The 24,766-nt window shown below is 36.1% G+C and overlaps 1 protein-coding gene across 1 annotated transcript in view; it reads left to right on the top strand.

Moving 5' to 3' along the window:
- Nucleotides 1-24,766, top strand: part of rngtt (RNA guanylyltransferase and 5'-phosphatase) — a 99,434-nt gene that overhangs the window by 69,298 nt on the left and 5,370 nt on the right. Inside the window, exons 13-14 of the mRNA XM_024291584.1 lie at nt 8,246-8,346; nt 18,343-18,409. Of these exons, the coding sequence (XP_024147352.1) occupies nt 8,246-8,346; nt 18,343-18,409 (168 nt within the window). The remainder of the gene's footprint in view (nt 1-8,245; nt 8,347-18,342; nt 18,410-24,766) is intronic.

Below are 24,766 nucleotides of genomic sequence, written 5' to 3'. Positions count from 1 at the left end.
AAAGTTTCATTTCGTCAAATTGCCTTTCTTTATGACCTCCTTCTATGGCTTTTGTACGAGATTATGTTCATATGCATGAATATCTTTTTTTCAAATGTTGAGATCCTGAAACATTTAGATTTGATTTATAATAACATATCTAACCATACCCCCTTTGGCTTTCATACATCATCATCTATTAGGAGAAGCTGTTGCAGTTGAATTACATAAAAGTCTTATTACACACTATTTTTATTCCATTTTTAATCGTTTATTGTCTCTAAAAAGAGGAAATTGCTCTAAACTCTGAAACTCAGCGGCTGCTTTTAGTCTCCAGAGCCGCTCAAATGAATGGCTCAGGAACCATAAAGCTGGCGTGTCTAATGTGACTAAATGATGCAAATAGTAATCTCTGTTACGCAGTCTTCATAAACTCATTAAATAGCTTGTTGATGTTTTGCAAATTATATATTTTCGGTTGTGACTGAAGGAAGGTCCCATGCATCATGAAAATGGAAACTGACACCAAAACCTTTTCACAACAAAAGTTTGTTTTAAAAGGTCGGTAATAACAACCAGCCTCAATATGGCTGTCTGACAAATACAACTCTAACGACAACAACACAATTCAAATGGGAGCGGAACTTTGCTGGATTAATACCTTTTAAAAATGCACGTCTTTGTTTTCACCTTAATCCTTTGTCAACGGATTATTGGTTGTTCTCTGCACAAATTGCCACTCTGTGTAAAAAGGAAGTTGTTTTTGAAACATGGAGCACTTTGGGAGCTAGCATATTGCTTTACGGGGAGCTCTTAATGCCACCCCCCAGTGTGAGCATTTGATGTTCTGCATTTGGAAGCATAATCTCCTTTGGGGCATTGTGCGGCTCCTTCTTGTTTGCTTTTTTCTGTGGAAAGTTTGCTTTATTTACATATTTTGTTTTTCCAATCCATCCACAGATATAAATCAAAAGGACTTCTAATGCAAGAGAGAAGTTGTTTACTTTAGGGCTGGGTAGATAAAATCAATAAATTGATCTGAATTGAATCAAGCTTAATAGATCAATAATTAATCCATGAAAGTAGAGATCGATCTAATTCATAAAGCTAAAGTCCACTAGCTTGATGCTAACGTATAGTGGGATTTCCCATTGGACGGCTCGATCAACCTAAACATACATTGCTGACTAAATAAAGATCTTTATTTACTTAAAGCTATGAATTTTCCAAACTCTTTTAAGGGAATATTTTTTTTTAGTAACAGTTTGTGGTCTAAAACATTTTTTTGCTCATTCTTTCTTCTTCTGGAAAAAGTTATAATGCTGTAGCGCGATCGTCACCTAGTGGCCAAACTGAAACATCCTCCAGGAGAAGCAGAACAATTGTTGGACCTTCTTCCCTTGAGAATCCGTGTTAAACTTTATGCTATTAACAATCCTATAATATCACAAATTTTACAGTATGTGAACCGTATCAGATTAATATATATAGATTATTAATGTATTTCTAAACAAATGCGTCTAAATGTGTAAACTGTGTGAACTCAAGATTGAATTGAATCAACTTGAGTGGATCAAAAGATTTAAGGAAAAAAAATTTAATCAAATCAATATAGGCTCTTGTGGATGCAATTGATTATTTAAATTATTGGCGATACCCAGCCCTAGTTTACCTCCGCAGTAACAACTTATTTTAAGTTGACTCACATTTCTGCTCAAAGATTTATTCAGAAATTGGTTATTTTTGACCCAATCACTGGTTAGTGGTTGACATAATTGCATAGAAATTCACAAATTAAAAGTTACTTTGAAACTCACTAAATATTGCATGAATGTCCTTCAAAATTAATTATAATTGTCGGCTTTAGTTGCTTTCACTAAATATCACAACTTGTTTTGCTTCTTACAACTAAATGAATCTAAATCAAGCGTTTTTCAAAAGAAATGCTTGGCAGATTTTTCAGCACGTTTCAGCCAGCTTCAGGAGAAACTGGCGTGGCATTCCAATTTGTGAGAGTAGCTGAGCCTCAGAAAATGTTTTGAGACTTTGGAAACTCTCTAAAACAGCTTGCAATTTGTTGCAACCTCTTGCAGCTCTGTTTCGCTTGAAAGGTTGTTGTATTTTTCTCCTTACCATTACAGAGATTGTGTATTTTGTTGTGATTTGACACCGTTTGATTAGAATGCAGTCATTCCTAAGGCTTGTTGAGGGAATGTCCGTAGACCCGATTCATTGCATACGAGCATTGATGGCTTTTCTGTTACTTCTATTATTCATAAATGGTAGAGCACTTACTTGGATTGATCCAAAATATTAATAGTATCGTTATCAAGTTGGTATCGGATCAATACCTGCCCACAGATGATATTATTTCCATTTTTGTTAGGAACTTGTCTGTTTCTGCGAACAGAACCCCGCTTTTAATAAACAATTTTCCATTTAATTGAAAATATTTTCCTAATTCTGTTTTTATGTATGTATATCAACTAATTTAAAAAAGGGAAACTTACAAAAAAATATTTGCGGCGAATAAAAATAATTGTGATTTTCAGGTTCATGTCACATCCGTAACATTTACAAGAAATATCGATATTTGTATCGATATTGGCGATATTAACCAGTATCGGATCAATACCCAAATGCTCTATTAAAAATAGTTTATCCATTTAGAGCTTGTAATCATTTTTTTCCATTTTTGACTTTTAATGATATCAATAAGGTAATTTCTGTTTCCATCTAATGGTAATATTTAATTTAAATTCTTAGAGAAGATAAACTTCTGTGTCGTTTCTGGCTTTTGCTGATCTGTTTTCAATTAATTAATTACTTTGATTTTTAACTTATTGGAAACGCATGTTAACCCCTTATCAAAGTTACTTTTTTAAATCACAAATGCTGCTCCAAAGTCTGTGTAAATTTGTGTAGCTCAACAGCTACCAGCGGTCAGTAAGGGGCACAAGTCATTGATTTTTGTTTCTTTTCTGCGTCTACAGCAGCCGGTTAATCTCTTTTTGTGTGAATAGGATTAAGTGGTCTTGGGGTTAATCTCAGCAGGATCTCACTGATGTGAATGTCCGTTAATGTCAGTACAAAGGTTAGCAGCTGAAGCAGCTGCGATCACCGGGTGTGTTATCTCACCCAACACATTGCATGCTGCGATTATAAACAACAAATGGATTTTGAATTAATTAACAAATGCGTAAGCAGAAAACAAAACTGCTTAAAACAGGTCTCTTTGTGGTGATCTTTTCAGATCATACAATCAAGATTTATAAGGGTTATAATTTTAAGAAAGTAGAACTTTTAAACCAAACTCAAAGGTGTCTTCTTAAAGCTTTAGTCATAACTCCCTTATGACTAGAAATGGACCGTCTGTGGGCGAAAGTCATAGCAAACATTATTTTAGCACGCAGAGTAAAGTAAGTTTGAAGTAGATGAGACAATTTTTTGACTCCCCTTAAATCCTGCAGACTGCTCAAGGGACTACGGCCAAATCCGAATTCTTCCCCTACCTCTACGGCTTCTCCCTACTCCTACATTTAGCCCAAAAAACGGAGAGAAAAATAGTATTTAAAAATCGGACATTACCACTCGATGACATCATAAATAGTCGCCGGTCAGCTACGTTAGCGTCGAGCTGCTGGTTCTCAGAAATGCATAACATTGGTTTTATAACTTTAAAAAGGTCGTGCTAAAACAATAAGTCATTACTTACATTTAAATGTAAATTTCTCTGCATCAGGCGCACCCACGGGAAGAAAAGCGCTTCTTCGCAATACAGCATGACGCAGAATCCCCTCATGGTGGAGGGCTCTACATCCATCCACTGCGAGGGTTATCCCCTAAAAAAACTATTGTTGCACTGAGAGAACGGATAAGATTACAAAGTTTCATCGAGTCACAAAAACAAATGTTTGCAGGCTTTTTTTCTCTGTCATTCATTATATGACGGTCTGACGCCATTCAAACGTTCAGAAAAATAAAAGCAAAGCACGCCGATAAAAGTTCAGACAAGCACAAGAACTGTGATGCCTGACACTTTTTGATCGAATACGAATCAACACAAACATAATGTTCAGGAGTATGAACCAAGTATGACTTTAAACAAACAAAATTGGCAACAAAAAAAAAACAATAAAAATAGTTTGCTCCCACTCCTGATTAATCAACCACGCTAAAAGCCCTGTGGGGAGCAGACAAACAAAACACAAAATCAAAAACTAAACAAAACAGGACAGCAGGACACAGCACTCCTTCAATAGAAACTCAAAACACACCATATTAAAAACATTTTTCATTAATTAAATAAAAACTCGAGCTACATACATGGTGCGTCGCAAAACCTCACGCTAGTGCTGGGCAACATGGAAAAAATTGTATATCATGATATCAATTATTTTGTATCACAATAACGATATATATCGCGATATACAACAATAAAGTGTATTTTCCATTATTTTCTGAAAAAATTGACAAAAATGTCTTTCTTTTCTCTGACTTCATTTTTTCAATTGACATGTAACTTAATCGTTACAAATGAGAAACATTTTTTTTTAATGCACAGCAATTTTTGCACCAAAGTTCAGCAATAAAAGGGGGTTAGGGGTGCAGCCTGACAGTTAGAAACCAGAGCGTAGTTTGTTTGTGCATCCTGTGGACATCGTAGGAACATTTGTGTATCCCCTGTATACACATAGTCATCTGGACCCCACAAGACGGTGCTGAACTTTTTTTAGTAGTAGTATGAATCTGAGGAAACCAAAATCATGAAATAGTTCAATGTGGTGTATTTTAGACCATAATTCTTCAAGGACAACCTGGTTTTCTTTTTTTGTTTTGCTCCTGCTGAGCCCCAAAAGAAGCTGTAACTGTGTGAGAAAACTGCACTAACTGAAAGTGAGAACATTTTCAGCACAGGTTGTGCTGGGCTGTCCAAGTGTTGAAAGCACTTCTCCAGAATTATGGCTCCAAATTTCTTAATTTTGACCTTGCAACTATTTCCCAACGGGTGCACAATGGCAGACTCCCAAAGATCCATAGAAACGATCGCTTTTGGTAAGCCAGTTTTAGCTCTCTGCGCCTTCAGTTTGGCTCAGTTTTGGAGGCTAAGCGAAAACGCTCGGTAAAATGCCATGACATTTTTAAAAGATCAAGTCTGCAAAAAGACTAAATAAATTGTGTCAAAAGATTTAAATACAAGCAGTTAATATTTGATATACCTCTAGTGTAAAATTGTCAAACAATTGTGTTTAATCCTTTTTGTTAAGTATTCATTGTCTAAAAGATGATGGTCAGATTCGTATTGTCTTTTATGCTTGTTGGTGAAACAATTTCCACATTCTGGGTAAGTTCAGTGGAAAATGAACCAATAGTTTAAAAAAAATCCACATGGTTGGAGGATTCTTGCTTAAATCTTAACACTAAGTGCATCTGCATCTCCATTAAAAAAAATCAGATTCCTAGCACGTTTTTATAAAGTGGGAATCAATAAAGCAAGTCACAAAAGAAAAATACCTCTGAATAATCTTCAATTTTCAATTAAAATGTAAAAGCCTTAATAAAAATATCTGTAAAGTTGTCAGACCCAACTGTAACTGTTTTATTAAGACAATAAAAGAACATCTAACTTTCAAATCACATATAAACCAGTGGAAGACCTTAATAAAACTAATAATACCATCACTGTAATATTTTATTTAAAATACCATATCCTTACATTTAAAAAGTGCACCGACTTTTACTAAATAAATAGTATTTTTAAAAGTCTTGATGAACTGGCACCTGAATCATTAAGCAGGCGTTTTAAGGTGCCTGTGACAGATATAAGTCTGAAGTCTGTGACCAGTTTTATTATTTTCAGAAACAAATCAAATCTTGATTTTGCTATTAGCAGCAGTACTGCACACATCTTCACTAGTTGACTTGTTTGTGTGCTTTTTATTCCCTTCTTTTTCCTGATTCAGTGTCTGTTTTCTGTAAACTTTTAACATCCCTTGGTTCATCTTCCACTCACTATTTTATTAAATCTTTTTCTGTATTCAAAGTCTACATAGACATTTTCTGCCAATTATCTTTTGCTGAAACCATTGTAAAATACACATTGGAATCTGTTTTTTACATCTGTTCCTACCAAATAAATCTTAAAAAAATAAAAAATAAAAAAAACTTTTGTAACAATCCGATCCTGCACAAATATTTTGACTATAATCTATATAAAGAAAAACACTATATAATTATTTATTTTTAATATTTGAAACTTTTTTTGTATGTATGGTTAACCTCTTTAGATTTAGGGATAACTATAGGTTTATAAGACGCCTTAAATTGAACTATTTTTACCTGATTTAACAAACTTAATTCATTTAATAGAAAAATAAACACATTTTCCTCTAATAATATTCATATATATATATATATATATATATATATATATATATAACCCCTTGCAGGATTTTTTGTGATTTTCTTTTGACTCTAAGCTTTAATTTCTTAATTTAATTTATAATTTTCATTTTTATGCAACAAAAGGAAAAACATGCAATACAACGTTGAGTTGAAATGGGGACAGAAAAATTATATTGTCTGCCCATTTTAACAAATAAATTAATCAGTCAATAATAAAGAAAAACACAAAACATTCTGCTGATTTAAGATTTAATAGGAGAAGATTGGGAAAGAAGGAGCAAAAATGTACGATTCCAAACATCAACCAGTGTGAAATGAACACCAGTTTTGTAGTCATTGATTATACTGTTTTTAATGTAGTTTTTGAAACTTGATATTTATTTACTCCATATACTGATACACATCACTCCTTTTAAAAGTATTCTGTGTTTTAAAGTTTTAAAAAGTTTGTGTTTGAAGCCATAAAGTGTTAGTCTGCAGTTTTTGTGATTCCGTTTTTATCGTGTTTGCCTATATAAGGTTTAGAAATTGTTAAAACGCACAGTCAGCTAAGCTCGTACTATAAAAGCTCCACACCTGTCTGCAGTTACTTTGTGTTGGGGGGTTTTCAAAAGATAGTAGCGCTATAAGTTTGGTCGCTCTCAACTGGAATTTGCATGAAAGAGATGAAGAGGAGGAAGAGGGATATTTCACTCAGGTTTGACAAAATTCACTGAGATTCTCCAACATGTAGACGTTGATTTTTGCTAAAAACAGTTGATTAAAAACATTCCATCAACCTTGCAGTTACTTTTCTGTTGTATTCACTGCATAAATGGTATATATTGTGTTTTTTCCTCTTATTTTATCTGTATTTAGTGAAAAAGGAAAGACATTTCCCCTTGTTTCTCCTCCGTTCAGACAGACAGTCAAAGCCTCCGAATTGTAAATGTGAAACAGCAGGTAATTCATGAGCAATGGCACATCATTACATGAAAATGAATTTGATAGATGAGAGACGAGTTCCTGAAGCCAAGGTCGAGTCTAGAGGTGTGTTTTGCACTTCAGTAATAAAGCTGCAGGTTTTTTTTATTTTTATTATGTGGAGTCACTTATTGACTTGAATAACTATAGCAATGGAACACAAGTGCATCATGCAGCACTCTCTCATTTAGAAATGAGTTTGAAGGCTGTGTCTTTATTCTACCTGCTGTCTGATTGGATTTTCATGGAGTTGTTGCCATGGCTCTGCTGGCATGAGTTGTTAAGAAAAAAGATCTTTTTGCTTAAAAATTTGTTTGCTGCAAGTTTGAATTGCCCTCCATCTTTTGAATTCTCTACTCCAAATAAATATGCTACAAAAAACTGATTGAATAGTTGTGTGTATGTTGAAAAAAATTGCACATTTTATGCATTTTAGCTTTACATAATGATGTTGAACTTCTGAAGTTCTGAACAGGGCAGATGCTGTTTTAGCCATGTAGCGTGACACTGCAGGTTCTCCAAGGAATGCTGTCCATTTTTCACACATTTCCTTGGAGTACACTTCTGTTACCTGGCAACCTAACCATGACAGAAACCAGTCATCTGTTCCCGCCTCCAGTCTCAATATCTCTCATGTTTCACTGCACTTGATTCATGTGTTTTGAAATGTCAGGCACACATGAATAATCAGAGCGATGATTGCTCACGCAGTATGTTGGTGTGCAACGAAACGCAACTCTAGAAGTGAAAATAGTGCATTTTAAAGTCGATGATAATTAAACTGAATTTATTTTTTCTGATTAAGAAGTAACCAGATACAAAAAAAAGAATTGCTAATAAAATCCCACCTAAGAAAGTAAACGTTTTTTGAAAACTTTATTTCTTTTTTCTTTTGCAGAGGTACAAGGCTGGGAGGTGTGATGACATTCTCAAGTGGAAGCCCCCCAACCTCAACTCTGTAGACTTTCGCCTCAAGATCACCAAAGTGGGAGGAGAAGGGTAAGCCTTCGTTGCCGGGGAAACACTCGGCTTGATGAATCCAGCAGCACCTATGATTTCATTACTGAAATAGTCACGCATTTATGTTTGATCTGCACTCCTGTCCAAGCGTGGCGCAGACTTTTAATTAAAGTTTAATTCAAGCTCTTTTTGATTCCTATTTTCATTCTAAGTTAACAATGTTTTATAATCTTATGTCACTAGCATTATCTGTAATAATGCTAGTGTGAATTCTGTATGCTGAATTTGGCAGCTGAAGATGCTGAAATTGATAGCTAAAAACGCTGAAGCTGATAGTTGAAAACGCTAAAGCTGATAGCCAGGTAAAAAATAGCTAAGCTAATCGCTAATTGCCTAAAAACCTGAAAAAAAGCCTGAATTAGCTAAAACAGCTAGCGTGTAAATCTTAGCCTTACTCAAAAACAGCCTAAAAACTTATAAAAAAGCCTAAGTTAGCCAAACAGCTAACAGGTAGCTGTAATATTAACTAAAAATAGCTTTAAAAAATCTTAGTAAATGCCAAAATAGTCCAATAAGCTAGCAGAATGCCAACGTTTATAACTTTAAAACCATAACTTTTTAACGTAACAAATAATAAAAAAAGGCAGGAATATTATTCCAGAATAAATCAACTTAAATCTTAAACAACTTTCAATATTTTACTCTCCATAAAAATATATGTTGTCAAAATTATACAAGTTAGAAATGAGCATAAGAGAACATCAGGCCATTAATTGTAATAAAATTAAATGATCTCGAGGGCCGGATAGAATCCCCTGGAGGGCCTTGACTTTGACACATGTTCTATAGTATATAAATGATTTTAGGTGCACTATTTGTTTGTCCTCTAATTACATGTTAGTGAAGACAAACAACTCTACTTTAGAGAGCAGAATCAACCCCCCACCTTCCTCTAGTTTAATTAGACCTGTTTGTTTGACATGAAATCAAACTTGTGTTTTTCTGGGAACTTTATAAACATTTACAAGAAATTGATAGTTCATTTATTAGAGCATGCTAGCTCCACTATCATAGCTGATCTAATTTCAGCCTCAGCCCACCAGCATGACTGTAGAATATAGCTTCTATTTACCAGTACAACGCGCCGCATACTTCTGTTTGTCCCCTCACCCATGTCTGTACATGCTGGCTGAGTCTCTGTCAGCTTTCTGGACATGCTGTCATTTCTTTCCTCTGAGAGCCAGTTGACCGGAGAGACTGTCCCTGCTTTGTACTCATGAGCCTAGCAGCATTCAGCGACAACAGACTGAGAGCTAAACAGCCCAGCGCAGTCGCTCACTTTACGCCAGAGACAGCCAACAGGCCAGCTTGTTAGCTTCTTGATCTGTCCCTTATGTGGGAGAGAACACAGACGATTATTGTTGCCATTTGGAAATGCTCTAAAATTTCCCAAAAAAAGTATAATTTTTGCTTGGCATTAGAGTATGCGCCATTACTCAGTCAGTTTGTATAATTAAACATTGAGCACAATTTCATGTTTTCTGAGGCAACAAACTCGTTATGCTTAAAATCAAGCTGGGATGCATTTGTTGTTTGGAAATAAGGGTGGCTTTGTCTTTCCAAAACATGTAATAGGATGCATTGTATGGATCGGTTGAATCATGAATAATTTAAGTTAATATTCTCTCTGCAGACTGGATGAGTAATGGTTACATCACTGTTCAGCAGATACAGTTATTTTAAGGAATCGAGACTAACCTCGACTTGCTCGGCTACTTTCTTTATAGATGCCAAAGTTCTTCTTTAATGCTTCAAAATCTATATATTTTTGTAAAAAACAAGGACTTTGTTGCCATAAAGTCAAAATGTGGATCTCCTACTTTAAGTATTTGCATAAATACATTTGAAATAAGCCCCCACCACCACCACCTTCTGTTTGACGGAAACCCAAATGCTGTAAGGTGTTTTTGACTCCCATGTTAAAAAAATACAACTTTTGTAGAAATTCTCCTGAATACTCACAACCTTGTCAGTTTTTTGTATTAAATTATTGCCGTCTATAATTATTATCAGAGTCCTTTAAAACTCCATTTATTAGAAATTAGATTGCAACCTTTACATCTAAAGTAAAATAATTCAAAAACATCACAGGGACGCAGCAGGGAGTTTGAATTAAATTATTTTCTCTGCTTTGGCGGATATGAGATTCAAACAACCTTGTTCATTTTCTAAATCAGGAGAGAATGGTTTAATTCGAAAGATCTCAAATGTCAAGACAGCATGACTCTGAGCATGACAATGGAGGCTGAAGGGTGATAAAGGATTCTCTGGAACGAATGCGATGTCTGTCTTTGGACTTTGAACTGCTGTGAATGGATTCTTCTCGGTGAATAAAATCGTTTTTTTCAGTTCGAGCCTCCTGTTGGCATGTGATCATAAATAGTTGCACTTGCGTGTGCATGTGTGTGGGTTTAGAAGAGTTGCAGCTACATTGCTGGCACGACAATATAAGTCTAAAGCATGGACACATTTCTCCTTTTCTATTCAATATTTTTGTTTCCCCTGCTTGCAAAATTATTCCAAAGAAAATAAGTACTACTTAAATACACCTAAAACCTTAAACTGGTATGTTAGGATTCCCATTGTCTTAAGTGTTGAAACCATGGAAGAAGTAGTGGGTATCTATAAATACCGTATGTCAGCATGGAGCCAGAGTTGTGCCAATTTTCTTCCAGTAACTTCCATATTCAGGATCAGCCTCCATACTTTTGATGTACAACTGTAGATTTTTTTTGTTTTCTGCTTTTAAGAGCAGTTTTCTAGAGTGATTAATTACTCTTAATTAAGTTCTGACCTGAACCCCATAGAGCACATTTAGGATGAATTAAAGCAGAGACTGAGAGCCAAGCCTTCTCCACCAACATTGCTGTGACCTGACCAATGCGCTTTTGGAAGAATGGTCAAAAATTGCTAGAAACACAGGCGAGTTCAAGCTGTAATAGCTACAAAAGATGGACCGACTTCATATTGAACTCTTTGAGTTAGGAATGGGATCACACTTCAGTTCACAAGCAGGAGGGCCAACACTTTTTGTAAAATAGTCCATATTTGCTTGAAAGATTTTTGTAAAGCATCTACACTTATACGTAAAACCCTGTATTCAAAGCCAAAATGTATATACTTCTATGGTAGTGGTGCCACAAATGATTAATTAATTATTGAACTAATCTCTGATTATTTTTACCAATTAGTCGACTAATTAGGTCATGGGCAAACTGGTTGTAAAGCACATGTCTTAACCATCATTAGCTTTAAACTAACTAAAAACTAGATATATAGCATTACCTGCGATAATGCTAGTTTGAATGCTGTAAGCTGAATTTGGCTGCTGAAGATGCTAGTGCTGATAGCTGAAGATGCTGAAATTGATAGCTAAAAACAGGGAACTTGATAGCTGAAATCCTTCGGGGTCGCGGTGTGCCAGAGCCTAATCCAGCTACTGATGGGATGAAGCTAATAGCCAGCTAAAATTATTAGGTAAATGCTAAATTAGCCTTAAAAAAACTGAAAAAAAGCCCAAGTTAGCCAAATCGGCTAACATGCAGCTAAAATATTGGCTAAACTCCAAATTAGCTTAAAAACTGAAAAAAGCCTAAATTAGCCCAAATAGCTAGCATGTAGCTGAAATATTACCTAAACTCCAAAATAACCTAAAAAACTGAAAAAGTCTAAATTAGCCCAAATAGCTAGCATTAGCTGAAATATTAGCCTAACTCCAAAATAGCCTAAAAAACCTTAGTAAATGCCAAAATAGTCCAAAAAGCTAATATAACCATATATATATATAATATAACTTTCAACTTTACTACACTCTGACTTCATATAAAATAAAGTAACGACTAATCGACTATTAAATTAATCGTTGACTATTTTAATATTCGATTAGTCGACTAATCGTGGCAGCCCTTTTCTCTGGTACTAAGGGTCTGTAAGGTGCCTGGATCAATCACCGCTGGCTGTTTAGCTGATCTGTATAAAATACTGCAGCATGTCTGAGAAGTGTTCTGTTTGGTGCTACCATCAGATAAAGCACAGGGATTTATTCCACTTGGGTGTATGTAAACTTGATGTTCTGAGTGAATACAAATGGGTATGAATTTGTTTGTACTGTGGATGAAGGTTATCTGAAGACTTGCAGTGAAAGCTTTTTTACCTATCTGGATTTTCTATTTGGATGTTAAGAAGAAGAAGATTCAGTGCTGCATGTTAGGCGGCTGTGAATCAGTGATAGACCCGTCTGCCTGGAGCATTAGGGTTAGTGTGTCTCTGATACCCCAGTCACCATCAACGTGTCCTTGGGCAAGTGAATTTCCACCGAGGGCAAAGGTTAAACATCATAACTCCTCCTACACCTGTGTGTGAGAAAATAGGTTGATATGAAGAAATGTAAAAGCATTTTTAAGAACGTGAGGAACACCTCCTGAACAAGATGAAACTACAACTGGCTCAACTCCCTCCCCCTATCTTCAAATCTAATTTAGAACCAAATGTGTTTATATATGAAACCATTTTGTTCAACTATTAATTTCAAAAGAACAGAGATGCAACCTTTATTTATAAATTAACCCTTCAACACCAAAGATGTCTCTGGCAACACCTACAAACACACGTTCTTTGACATACCGTAAGTCTTTGTCCATTTAGGCAATCAAAGTGATTCAGAAGTGAATCAAAGCTGCTGTTTTGATGTAAAAGGTTTTGAATAGCTCGTTTCATTCAAAAATATTTGGGAACAACATTTAAATCCAAGAAGAAAAGGCTTCCAAATAAAACCTACAAGCACTCTGCTCTTAAGGCACCAGAGAGTATTAGAGACTTAGTTCTGCTTACCTGCCTGGGTGGATGCACTGAAGAACAGCACTAGCTACAATAAACAGACTGATCTCCATTGAACCATTCAAACACTACTCCCGGCGGCATGCTAGCAGGAGAATAGACCAATCCAAGGAGGAAACCTAATTGATATCAAAGACAGACTTTCGCATGACGGTCGCACTGCTCTTGGCTCTCACATAAATACACATGTACTGGCTAAAGAGAGGTGCTGTGCTCCACTTACCTCAAGTTACACAAAAACCTTGTTATTGATATGAATGTACCCAGAGATCTAAGACTAGGCAATCTTGATCATAGAATTTTCCATTTAAATGCAACTTAATCTACCTAAAAGCTAAAAACTCCCTCTATACCAGGGGTGTCAAACTCAATCGCACAAGGGGTCAAAATCCAAAACACACCTTAAGGTCGCGAGCCAAACAGAATAAATATTTATTGAACACTCTTAAACTACATTTTAAAATCTTTAAAACCGTGACTTTTTAACATAATTATGGACTAGATATATAGCATTACCTGCAGTAATGCTAGTGTGAATGATGTAAGCTGAATTTGGCCGCTGAAGATGATGGTGGAAATTACTGAAGCTATTAGCTGAAAACTCTGAAGCTGATAGCAAGCTAAAATGTTAGCTAAATGCCAAACTAGCCTAAAAAACCCTAAAAAAAAGTCTAAATTAGCCATGAATGCTAGCATGGAGCTGAAATATTAGCTAAACTCCAAAACAGCCTAAATTAGCCAAAACAGCTAGCATGTAGCCGTAATATTAGCTAAACTCCAAAATAGCCTAAAAAAACTGAAAAAAGCCCAAATTAGTCAAAACAGCTAGCATGTAGCTGAAATATTAGCTTATCTTCAAAACAACCAAAAAAATCTTAGTAAATGCCCAAATATTCCAAAATGCTTGCAGAATGCCAATTTTTAAAGCTTTAAAACCGTAACTTTTTAACATAAATATGAAAAATAAAAATGCAGGAATATTATTCCAGAATAAATCAACTTCAAACATAAATAACTTTAAATTTACTCTCCATAAAAATATATTTTGTCAAAATTATACAAGTTAGAAATAAGCGGAAGATAACACCGGGCTATTAATAACAATAAAATAAAATGATCAGGAGGGCCGGATATAATTACCCGGACGGCCGGATCCGGCCCCCGGGCCTCGACTTTGACACATGTGTTCTATAAAAAATAGAACAATATTTTTTAATAATTTTAAGAGCTAATATCAAAAGGTGACTGACAAAAAAGGCCCAGTAAAGAATTTGAATTAGTTCCAAAGGGCCTGTGCATTACATATTAATAATTAAAAAAAGCAATCACTTTAAACTTCAAGAACAGATGAAAGAATTTGTGCACCATCTGGGTGGGTGATGAAAAAAAATATTTCTCAAAGCTGCCAACAACAAAACTACAATGCTTGGATCTGTACCAAAGCAGCCTTTGAACATCCTCTATCGAAACAGAGCACGAATACTGTTGAACGTGACTCTACAGGTCTATTCTATCAAGTGACCATCAAACGCCCAAGCAACACCATCATTAAAAGAGCCTCGGGGGCCTGTTTTAACATGCAGAGCAATTATCAGCCTAGTGATTGTTGGTTGGACACTGTCTGTATTCAAATGTAAGCAGTCTTTAACAAAAAACTGACATTTATTTTTACTTTCCTGCAAAGTTTTTTCCTACTCCCTTTAGACATTGATGAACCCTTGTTTTTGAGAAGCTTTCACGGCTGGTGTAATGTTCTTGTTTGTCCCCAATTTCCCTAAAAGTCTAAAGTATTTGTACAACCAGGGATGATAAATGGACTTGGCTTGGCACTGGACTGTGTACTTCAAAGCATGACTATTTGGCTCTCGTAATGTCTACTTCTGCTTCCTTCCTTCTCCTCCTCCTCCCAGCCATCATTACACAGGAGGGGGTGAAAGTGGCTTGGAAGATAGTGTCCAATTTCAGCTCCAATCGAGATATCTAAATGAGTTAGACCAGAGAGTGTGACTGTGCTGCTGTTTGGACGTCAGTTCTATTTATTTTCATGCTAAAAATGGCTAATCCACACGAAATCAGCGGCCAGTGTTTGTATACTGATTTAGTGCGGCATGTGGTGCAAAGTTTCTGCAACACACCGGGGCAAATGTAAATGTTAAATGATGTGGTGAGAAGAGGGATGGGGGAGGAATAGAAGTGTGTCATTAGGACATCTGTTGGTATTGGTCAGAACAGAAAGCTGCCCATAGAACAGCATCTAACAAGGTTTTATTGTGCACAATTTAAGATTTATCATCTGGATATGGACTGTTTACTTTTGGAGTAAGAATAAGAAAATATATGAGAAGAAAATATTTTCACTTTCTATTGAGAATCTTCTGCAAACAATGCCTGCTAAAAAGTCAATCCAATTCCAAACCTGTGTAATCTAGTTCTTTCTATGTACAATTCTTGTCTAAATGATCAGTTTAGGAGTTTATTGTATTTGTAATTATTTGCCAGGATTTTTATTTTAGCCATTTTCATCTATTAGTTACTTTTTGGACATTTTTTTTTCTTGACAGTTGTGTTATTCAACTCAACACCAGTCACATGTACCCATACGGCGGTCGAATTGTATCAGTGCTGCAGGTTTAGGCCCAGGGAGGATTTTTTCCAGTTATATAAAGGGAGATATTAGCTATTAGTTTGATTAAGTTGCATTTAAAAAGGATTATCTTTGATCAAGAGTCTTAGACAAACCACTCTGGGTACATTTAAACCAATAACATGTGTGAACAAGCAAGTGTGTCTTAAAGTTCCTTTGAAAGTTGTACAGCGACCTTAAGAGACGCCATGAAGATGGAACAAATTAATGTCGTGCGTGTAAGTGTACAGTAAAGTATTAGTACGACTAATCTAATCCTGAATTTACACTGGTCCGCCAGTGGTACATCTCCGTTGTGTTGTATGGTAAGTCCGTTTCACCACTAGGGCTGCAACGATTAGTCACTTAGTCACTGACTATTTAAATAGTTGATGGGTAATGTAATAGTCGATTATTATAATTATTATTATTATTATTATTATTATTATTATTTTTAATCTCAAAACTACAATGCATGCTTTCTAATGCCCTATCTGCCATTGTCTTTGACACACATGTAAAGTCTTTGGCATGCATACACATTTTTTGGCACGCATGTTTGGCACTCATGCGCAGTAGTGCTAATCTGGGTCAGTAGTGATGTCACTGGAAGTTCTAGGAAGACTTAACATTTAGTCTACGCATGATCCGATTAGTCGATTAATCAAAAAATAATTGGTTATTAGTTGAATATTAAAATAATCTTTTGTGGCAGCCCTACTCACGACAATCAGTTAGTTTATATTGTGTCCTTTACGTCACCAGTCTGCCGCCCCACCCCGACTCTCAGGAAAATGGTTTGCCCAGCCACCCTATGTTGAGTAATTTTTCCTGCTCTCTTCGCTCATCCAAAACTTAAGCAATAAGGCCCTATGCCCTTCCCGTTCTCACTTCGTTCTTGTAAAATGTATAACATGTTTTTGTACTTCTAAAATTAAACTTTTATCGTCAGTGGCCAAAATGGACGCCAGTGTTATCAGTCGTGTTAACGTGCGTCATTGCGTGGGCACATCACCTTAAACACAGAAGGAAAAGTTTTATCTTGAAAGTACAACTGAAGTTTTTATTTTGAAACCCGTTTCTCCTGCTTTTTGCTGCGACATTGACACGTCAACGAGCTAGAAATAGAACTCGAGATGCAGACGTGATGAAGGCAATATAAACATTCCAACTGATTATTTGTTCATGCCAGCCCAACAGAGACACACCGCAAAAGGACCAGTAAAAATCAGGCCTAAGTTACACGTACTTATGGCGTACAAGTGGTGGTGTTGCATGGTGCCTTCACGCCATACTCTAGTCACTTGTAATGTGTGAGTATTGGGTCTTTACTCACTGTCTCTACAGGATGTGCACATGATACAGAAGTGCCCATAGAACGCCTACTCAAACTACGCTCTGACCGTCTAATTTCCTCATTTCGAGTAGTCCAAGGAGCACACACTCATTACATGAACAGCTCTTACAGGCCCTTTGTGTACTCCAGAGTATCAGAGTATCTTGCCTACTTTACCCTTACTTTACTCTTGTATGTTGTTAAAGTGTCCTCCACGACCTGTAGTCTACTGCATGTTGTAGAAAAAACATGCGTTAACATTTTCATGCTACAAGCTTACCAAGTTCTCTACAACCTTGATATTTAGTACGAGTCACCTGTGGGAACCGAACAAGTTTGACCATTTTCTCCTGCAGATATAGGGCAGTTGGGACAGTATTAGAAATACTGTGCAATATTTGTTGCTGTATTTAACTGAATCTAAACAGTCGTGGCGACGGTTTTATTCACATACTTCTGTTTTTTTGCACCAAAGTCATCACACAGCCTTATTGTCTTTAACAGAGTCACAGTTTTGGTATTTTATTAGGAACGTTATCTAAAGTCATCTATCAACATTTTTATGTTTCACTTTCTATTGGAACTTCGATTCTCTGCTTTAATGTTTCACGTTGCCCAAAATACAATATATTGTTTTTTTCGCCATTAATAATATATTTTCCGTCGTTCTGATGATTAGTTTTTGTTTATTTTCCATTTTCATTGCATATTTATTTACAGCTCCAAGTGCAAGATAGAAATGGAAATAAATTCAGGCAGAAAAGCTTGCAATTATTTGCTAAGAACCTCTAAATCAGCTCTCAAATTTAAATTAAAAATAGATTAATGGGTTATATACCCACTAAACTTAATTATTCTATGTATTTTTAACCTTTTAACCATAATTTGTTGCAATTACTCTGTCACATTGGCAGAAATATATAATTTAGAGTCTAAATTCACTTTTATCAAAGCCTTGACTGTAAGGCATAATGTAGCTTACTCTTTGGATGGTAAATCATGAAGCTGTGTAGCAAGGCAGATGGGCTTCAAGAGGTGTAATCTCACTTCTCTGTTGTTCTGTTACAAGCCAGTAAATGGAAGTGGAGTAGAGATTTTTGCCCTGCTGTTGGCACTTCCATCTTGAAGTCCTGTACTAAGGGTGTTATGGGTGTTAACCGTGATCTTTTCGTCTCTGCAGGCTGTTGACACAGACCGTCGGCCTCCTCTACGTTTGCAATTATGACATGCCCTTTGCAAAGATGAAGGTGAGGAAAATATGTGTTGTTTTGCAGAATGTATCCTTGTACTAACAATCTGAAGGCCCTCCGTTCTCCTTCAGCTTCCTCCTTTTAACAATAACACTAAAAATCCTTGGTTCAGTACATTTATTTCCCTGTTTTCTTTGTTATATGTTGATCTTGATGTTGTGATTTAAACATGTTTGTGAAATACTTGAGTTTAATGGACTTTTTTGTGTCACTTTGCAACAATTTGTCATTTATTCCAGTGGCAGCTTCATGGAATAAATCCTTAAGCTGCAAATGAAGCAAAAACATCAGGAAATATAATTGTGTTTGCACTCTTTAAGCCACAAAATTATTTTTTGTGTTGACACAGAATCATATTTTAATGTGTTTTGCACATTTTGTTTTAAAAGGGAATTAAAAAGGGAGTTTTTCAGGTCAAGATTTCTTTATTATGCATCATTTAGGTGAATATAAAGGTGCGCGCCAAGAAATTATGTTATTTTTTGCCCAAAACGGACTCAGTCGAGTGCGCTCCCCCACATCTATTATTATTCCTATTCACTTTTCCGAGGCAAAACACCATTGCAGAAGCTACACTATTTTACTTCATTTTTATGGGAATTTGGTGCATCGCTCCTATGAAATGGAAATGTTATCCTCTCAGCTAAATGTATGTTTATACTTTCCAACAGTTATGGTTCAGAAACGCAGTAAATGAGTTTTTCTGTTCCCCTGGGTGTCCTCGTCGTTGTAACGGATTCCCATGTATCAGCCCTGGGCTCTGCAGCTCAACACGCTGGATTTTCTGTCTGCTGCTTGTTCTCTAAAATGAGACAAAGCAGAAGCTGCAGCCCCGGGGTCGTCCACGTCTCTTTTCATCTTGCTATTTTTGTTGTTAAATGCGTTTTTTGTATAAGTCAGAAGACTATGCAATGAATAATTAATAGTAGTTAAATGATCCGTAAAAAAGTGACGACTTGTAGTTGTGGGGTTAACACTGTTCTTGTTGATGAATGTGACACCGATCCACAGTAAGTGTGAGTTTGTTGTCAAAGCAACAAAGTCGTTTTGACATTCATTGCCTTGCTTATGTGCACGTTCATAATTCCAAAGTGCCGATTAGATGCAAATTGAGGTACATCTAGTTGGCAGCTCATAAAAATGCATATGGCTTCTGAGGAGGGAAATCAAGGCGACTTTTTTCTGTAATTTCCAAAATATTCAAATCTTCATGAAACCTGCTTTACTGGCTGCAGACTTTCAATTTCCTCCTTATGGTTGTAATTTTGATTGGTTCCGAAGAGGAATGAATTTTCAGACGGAGCTTTAATGATTGTTTATTAGATTGGCCTTTTCGGACTGAGAACAGTTTGGGAAATATTTTATCCGTCTCTGAATTCAGAACATCACTTAAAAATGTCGTAATTAAATGAAAATATGATTATTCCTTGATTTATACACAAGTCTCCAGGTTCAGGCTTTGTGAATCCACGATAGATAGATTGGTGTATTTTACTGCAGCTGTTGGATTACATGAATGATCCAAACTACATCTCCTGCTATGCTTTTCCCATGCTTCCAAAGATTTGCAGAGATTTTTTAACCTTTTTTTCTACTTCTTTTTATCAATTTTTTTGTAAATCTGGATGGATAATCCAGGAGTCTCCTCTATAAAATTCTTAGTAAACATTTCAATTGTTTTTCGCAAGTTTACCTTTTATATCGTAGAGCCTTGAAGATTTATATGCTGGGTGATCCATTTTTTAATTCATAAATTTCAATTATAAATTAGGGGGTAATGGAAAGAGTAATGATATATATCGTGATATGAGGCTGTTATATGATATGTATCACAATATGTCCCAAGACTGTACCAAAATATTTTTTTTTTCTTTTTGTTTCTTTTTTAAAGAGTATTACTTAAAAAAACTCAACCTGCATAATAATACACCTTTTATGGTCATACAATGGTAAAATTAATTTTATTTAATCATTACAAGCACTACCACTGTGTCTCATATTCAAGTTGCTTTTCTCCAAGTACATTCCTGGTGCTTTTATTTTGGTAAATTAAAAAAATATTTATTCTTAAAGGGAACCCTCAATACTTTCTGTTCTCCACAACAAAATATTTTTCAGTACAAGAAATAAAGAACATAGAATGAATGTGCCTTAACCAAAAAGAAAAGTATAATTGAGAAATAACGTGCTTTTAATTTCCAAATTGCTAAATGTAGCTTCTCCAGTACTTTTCGACGGTTGTTGTTGTTGTTTTTGTGTGCTGTAGAGCTGCTCAAAGAAGCTCAGTGTGCTGTGCTGCCAACTAGTGGTCAGGGGTTTAAGTGGAACAAAAAAGTAGGACACTGAACTACGTTTGCTTTAAAAAATAATTAAATATCATCTTGTCTACATCTTAGATCCATACTACTATAGCCAAATGAAACGTCGCGATATATCGGCAAATCGATTTTTCCCTACACCCTTATAAAATGGGCAAATCTATTACAAGACCTGCAGGTGGCCCGAAAAAAGAAATAAAAAATAAAGTCGTAGACCACTCGGTAAGCCCGTAGAGTAAAATGTTCATGCTTATTATTGCTCTACAGGCATGCTGCGAGTGACAGATCATAGGAAACAGTTATAAATCATCTAAAAATGAAGTAGGTGAGACAATGGTACAGTCCATTTCCCTTAAGAAGAACTGCCAGATCCACTTTCTCTCCCCTGAAGAAGCTGACACTTTTCTCTACGACCCTCTACGGATACGACTATACCTTAAGCACTTTACATACCTTTGACTAATACATTTGTCTCTGACTTCCTCAATTTGTATCATTTCTAATGCAATCAGGCTTAAATGCTCTTTTTTAATATCTAGTGGTTAGGCACATTCAAGGAATTTTAAATGACTAGAAAGACGATTTTCTTTCCTTACACACTTCCTTCCGCTATTGATGTTTGTACTCTTAGCTGTGGTATTAAAAAAGCATTTAAAATGTCGGTTTAATTGAAACTCTTGTCGCTCTACAACCTCCTGGCTCGCTGCATTTCAAAACAAGCCGATCATTTAGGAGTTTGTAAGAAAGGAACTCTGTGGGCTGCACAGTGGTTGTCTTGATGAAACCTGTCAATCTTGTAATGTGCTGTCACCCACTCTCCCCTCATTTACCTCACTTACACATTATTACCTTGTTTTTCTTCCCTGATGCTACACTCAGCCTGAGCGCTTCAGGTCACGATCCTCATCGTCTTTTCATCAGACAGCTGAATCCGTCTTCTAGTGAAAACACGTTTTTCCTCGTATAACTTCTATTGTTTATTTTAACTAAGCTTAATATTAATGCTATGAGGACATCATTGACAGGATGTATATTGAAAATGTTCCTTCTTCACGGGGAATTTCTTCATATTCGTTCTTTTGCATGATATGTTCTTGGTTTTTGTTATTAAAAGGGACCCGAGCGCTGCACCATCGCAGACTCTGATTAATGTAGAAATAAAACAAAAGACCGGCCGTGAGGCAAAGCAGGCACCTATTCAAGGAAATGAGGACATATGATATGTATTCACCTGTGCTGGTATCTGTTCAATGTAATATGTAGTGGTGGTCAATCTTAATGCAAAGATCCACGAGGGGTTCGAGTTTTGTATTGAGCTGAGGCTGTAAAAGCTCCGGCGGCTGAAACTGCAGGAGGAAGTTTGGTTTTCTTCCCAGTTCTGTTCTTCTTATACGATGACATTTACATAATCCTGGACTTGTACAGAGATTCTCCTTCAATAGAAAGACTTAAGTTTTATACTTTGGTCTTCTGCTTTCACACCAGAATGGTGGGAATGGGGAAGTCAGTGTTTCAGCTTCTCTTATAAATATTTTCTCTCTTTAGAGTGAAAAGACGTTCATAAAGTATTACTCTTAGTTTTGCTTCATACACTGTAGGCTTTTGTATGAAGTGAAATATAGATTCCTATTTTGCTGCGTCCACACACAAATTAAATCCGGTTCAATTCTAAAGTAAATTTTCTTTTGTCGTTCTTTTATAATAAAATGCATTTTAAGTGAAAATGTTCAATGAACTTCTGTTCCTCAAAGCTTCGGTGTGCGGACACAAATGCAGGACAGCTGGCAGCTCCAAAAAAAAGTCTTTAGTAACGAAAATAAATCCAAAAACTACGAAGAGCAAAATGCTGAAAAACAGAATCAGAGTCCATAAATCAACCAAGGCCAAAATCCAAAAATACAACACGCAAGATCAAAAAACCTGGCAAGGCAGGCAAGAGCTGGTCCGTAGTGTAACAAAACAAACCTGCAGGGAAGTGAGGGGAGGAACCCATTAAATACAGAAAAGGGAGGAAAAAACAAAAGGACACAGGTGAAACCCTTTAAGGAGGAATGTTGATCAGTCCAGGGGAAAACACACGACACAGTATTGGTGTACCATCACAAGAACATTTTTCTTCAATTCTGCATTTTCTAAGACTTTATTAGCACAAAAACAGAATTTATGTGATAAATAAGGATAACTGTTGGTGCAAGCTAAAATTCTATGCAGAGCTGAGAAAAGAAGAATTCCTATTGGGATTTTTTGTGTTTTACATTCAGTTTAGGCATGATCCGATTAGTCGACTAATCGATAAAACAATCATCGTTTGTGGCATCCCTAAAATAGAATAAATTCTTGTTTAGTCAATTAGAACAAGCTAATGTCAGAACAATGGACCCCGTGAAAAGCTTTTACTCTTATTTGTATTTGATAAATCCAAAATAAATGTTAAAAAGTCAATATTTTTAGAAATTATTTAAACAGACATTCATTCAGTGTTTATATTAACTGGTGGGTCCACGTATGTTGTGTTAAAACATAAAAAAAACCCTCACATTTAGTCAATTTTGTATTTTTCAAATGGCTGTTCCTCTAAATGTTCATTTTAATCCTCGTTTTCTGCGGTCATGCTGCACCGGCTAGTTTGTAATGTCGCTCATAACTGGCGGTGCACGTGTGCTGCAGTAATGAGACAGATTTGGATGGATTAAACACCAAGTGTTGAAGAAAAATGGCAGCCAGCATATCGCCCCTCACCAGCAGGCAGAGATCCAGCCTGTGGCCCCGCGTCCTGTCTGCCTGCCTGTGCTGCCCTTCACAGTTTTCTGGCACTTTCACTGCATCAGGCTTTAGAAAAGCCTGGAGATTGTGTTGCTGCTTCTTCCATTCTTTACGTGTCTGAAATAGTCAAAAAGGGTGTGTAGTTTAGAACAGAAATACTGCTTTTATTTTGATTTTATGTATGTTTTTTTACACTTTGGGTTTCTTCCATCTGTTTTGTTCTTCCTCACACACTTACTTTTTGTTTCCTGTGTGATTTCGACCCCCGCTGTGAACCCAGATGTCCCACACTCCAGGATCACATAAGCTTTTACTTTGTAGTGTTTTGCCAAACGGTGGTGCTTTCCTGGCAATTGCTGCCATCAGAGTTTGACTGAAGGTGACGTGTTCGCTCAAAAGCTTCAAGTTCATAGTCCTAATCGTGTTTTTATCCACGATAAAAACCTAAAGTGTGAGGTCACATGTGATCCCCTCCCAATGTTTGTTATTTAAAGCCTCTTTCAACTGCATTTTCTTTGTTTTTTTTCCCCTCAGAAGCTCAGACATTTGCATTTTCCAAGTCTTGAGAATCCTCTCAGTGAGACGTAGTCCCATGACAAATAAACAACAGATGCTCAAATGTCTTCTTTGACTCATACTTGATCTTCAGCACTATGTGCCATTTTCATACACTTGAGTGTGTTGGAGTACGGCACCGACTTTGTTTTCAAAGCGGAGTATGACACAATAAGGCATTGATCTTAGTCGTGCAGTAGGTGGAGAATAAACTGTTTCACTTTGTTAGTGGGAGATGCAGTGCAGCAGGCAGTCGTGGTGTTTGGTAGATACTATTTTTTATATCTAAGTAAACAGAATAACTTTAAAAGGAAACAGTATATTTCTTTATCATGTTTTCATGTAGATAGGACATGGACGGGACTCGAGCTGCCTCAAACGATTATTTTAATAGTCGACTAATCACCGATTTTTTTGTTTTCTGATTAATCGACTAATCGGGTCATACACAAACTAGATGTAAAGCAAACATCTTCACCATCATTAGCTTTAAACTAACTAAAAACTAGATATCTAGCATCAATTGTGTTAATGCTAGTGTGAATGCTGTAAGCTCAATTTGGCTGCTGAAGATGCTAGTGCTGATAGCTAAAAACGCTGAAGCTGATAGCTAGCTAAAGTATTAGTTAAAAGCCAAATTAGCCTACAAAACTTAAAAATGCCAAAGTTAGCCAAAACAGCTAGCATGCGGCTGAAATATTGGCTAAATTCCAAAATA

This window comes from Oryzias melastigma, linkage group LG24, assembly GCF_002922805.2.
Source record: "Oryzias melastigma strain HK-1 linkage group LG24, ASM292280v2, whole genome shotgun sequence".
Classification (NCBI taxonomy): domain Eukaryota; kingdom Metazoa; phylum Chordata; class Actinopteri; order Beloniformes; family Adrianichthyidae; genus Oryzias; species Oryzias melastigma.
The sequence above is the reverse complement of the archived record's forward strand: the minus strand, read 5'-3'. Positions and strand labels throughout refer to the sequence as shown.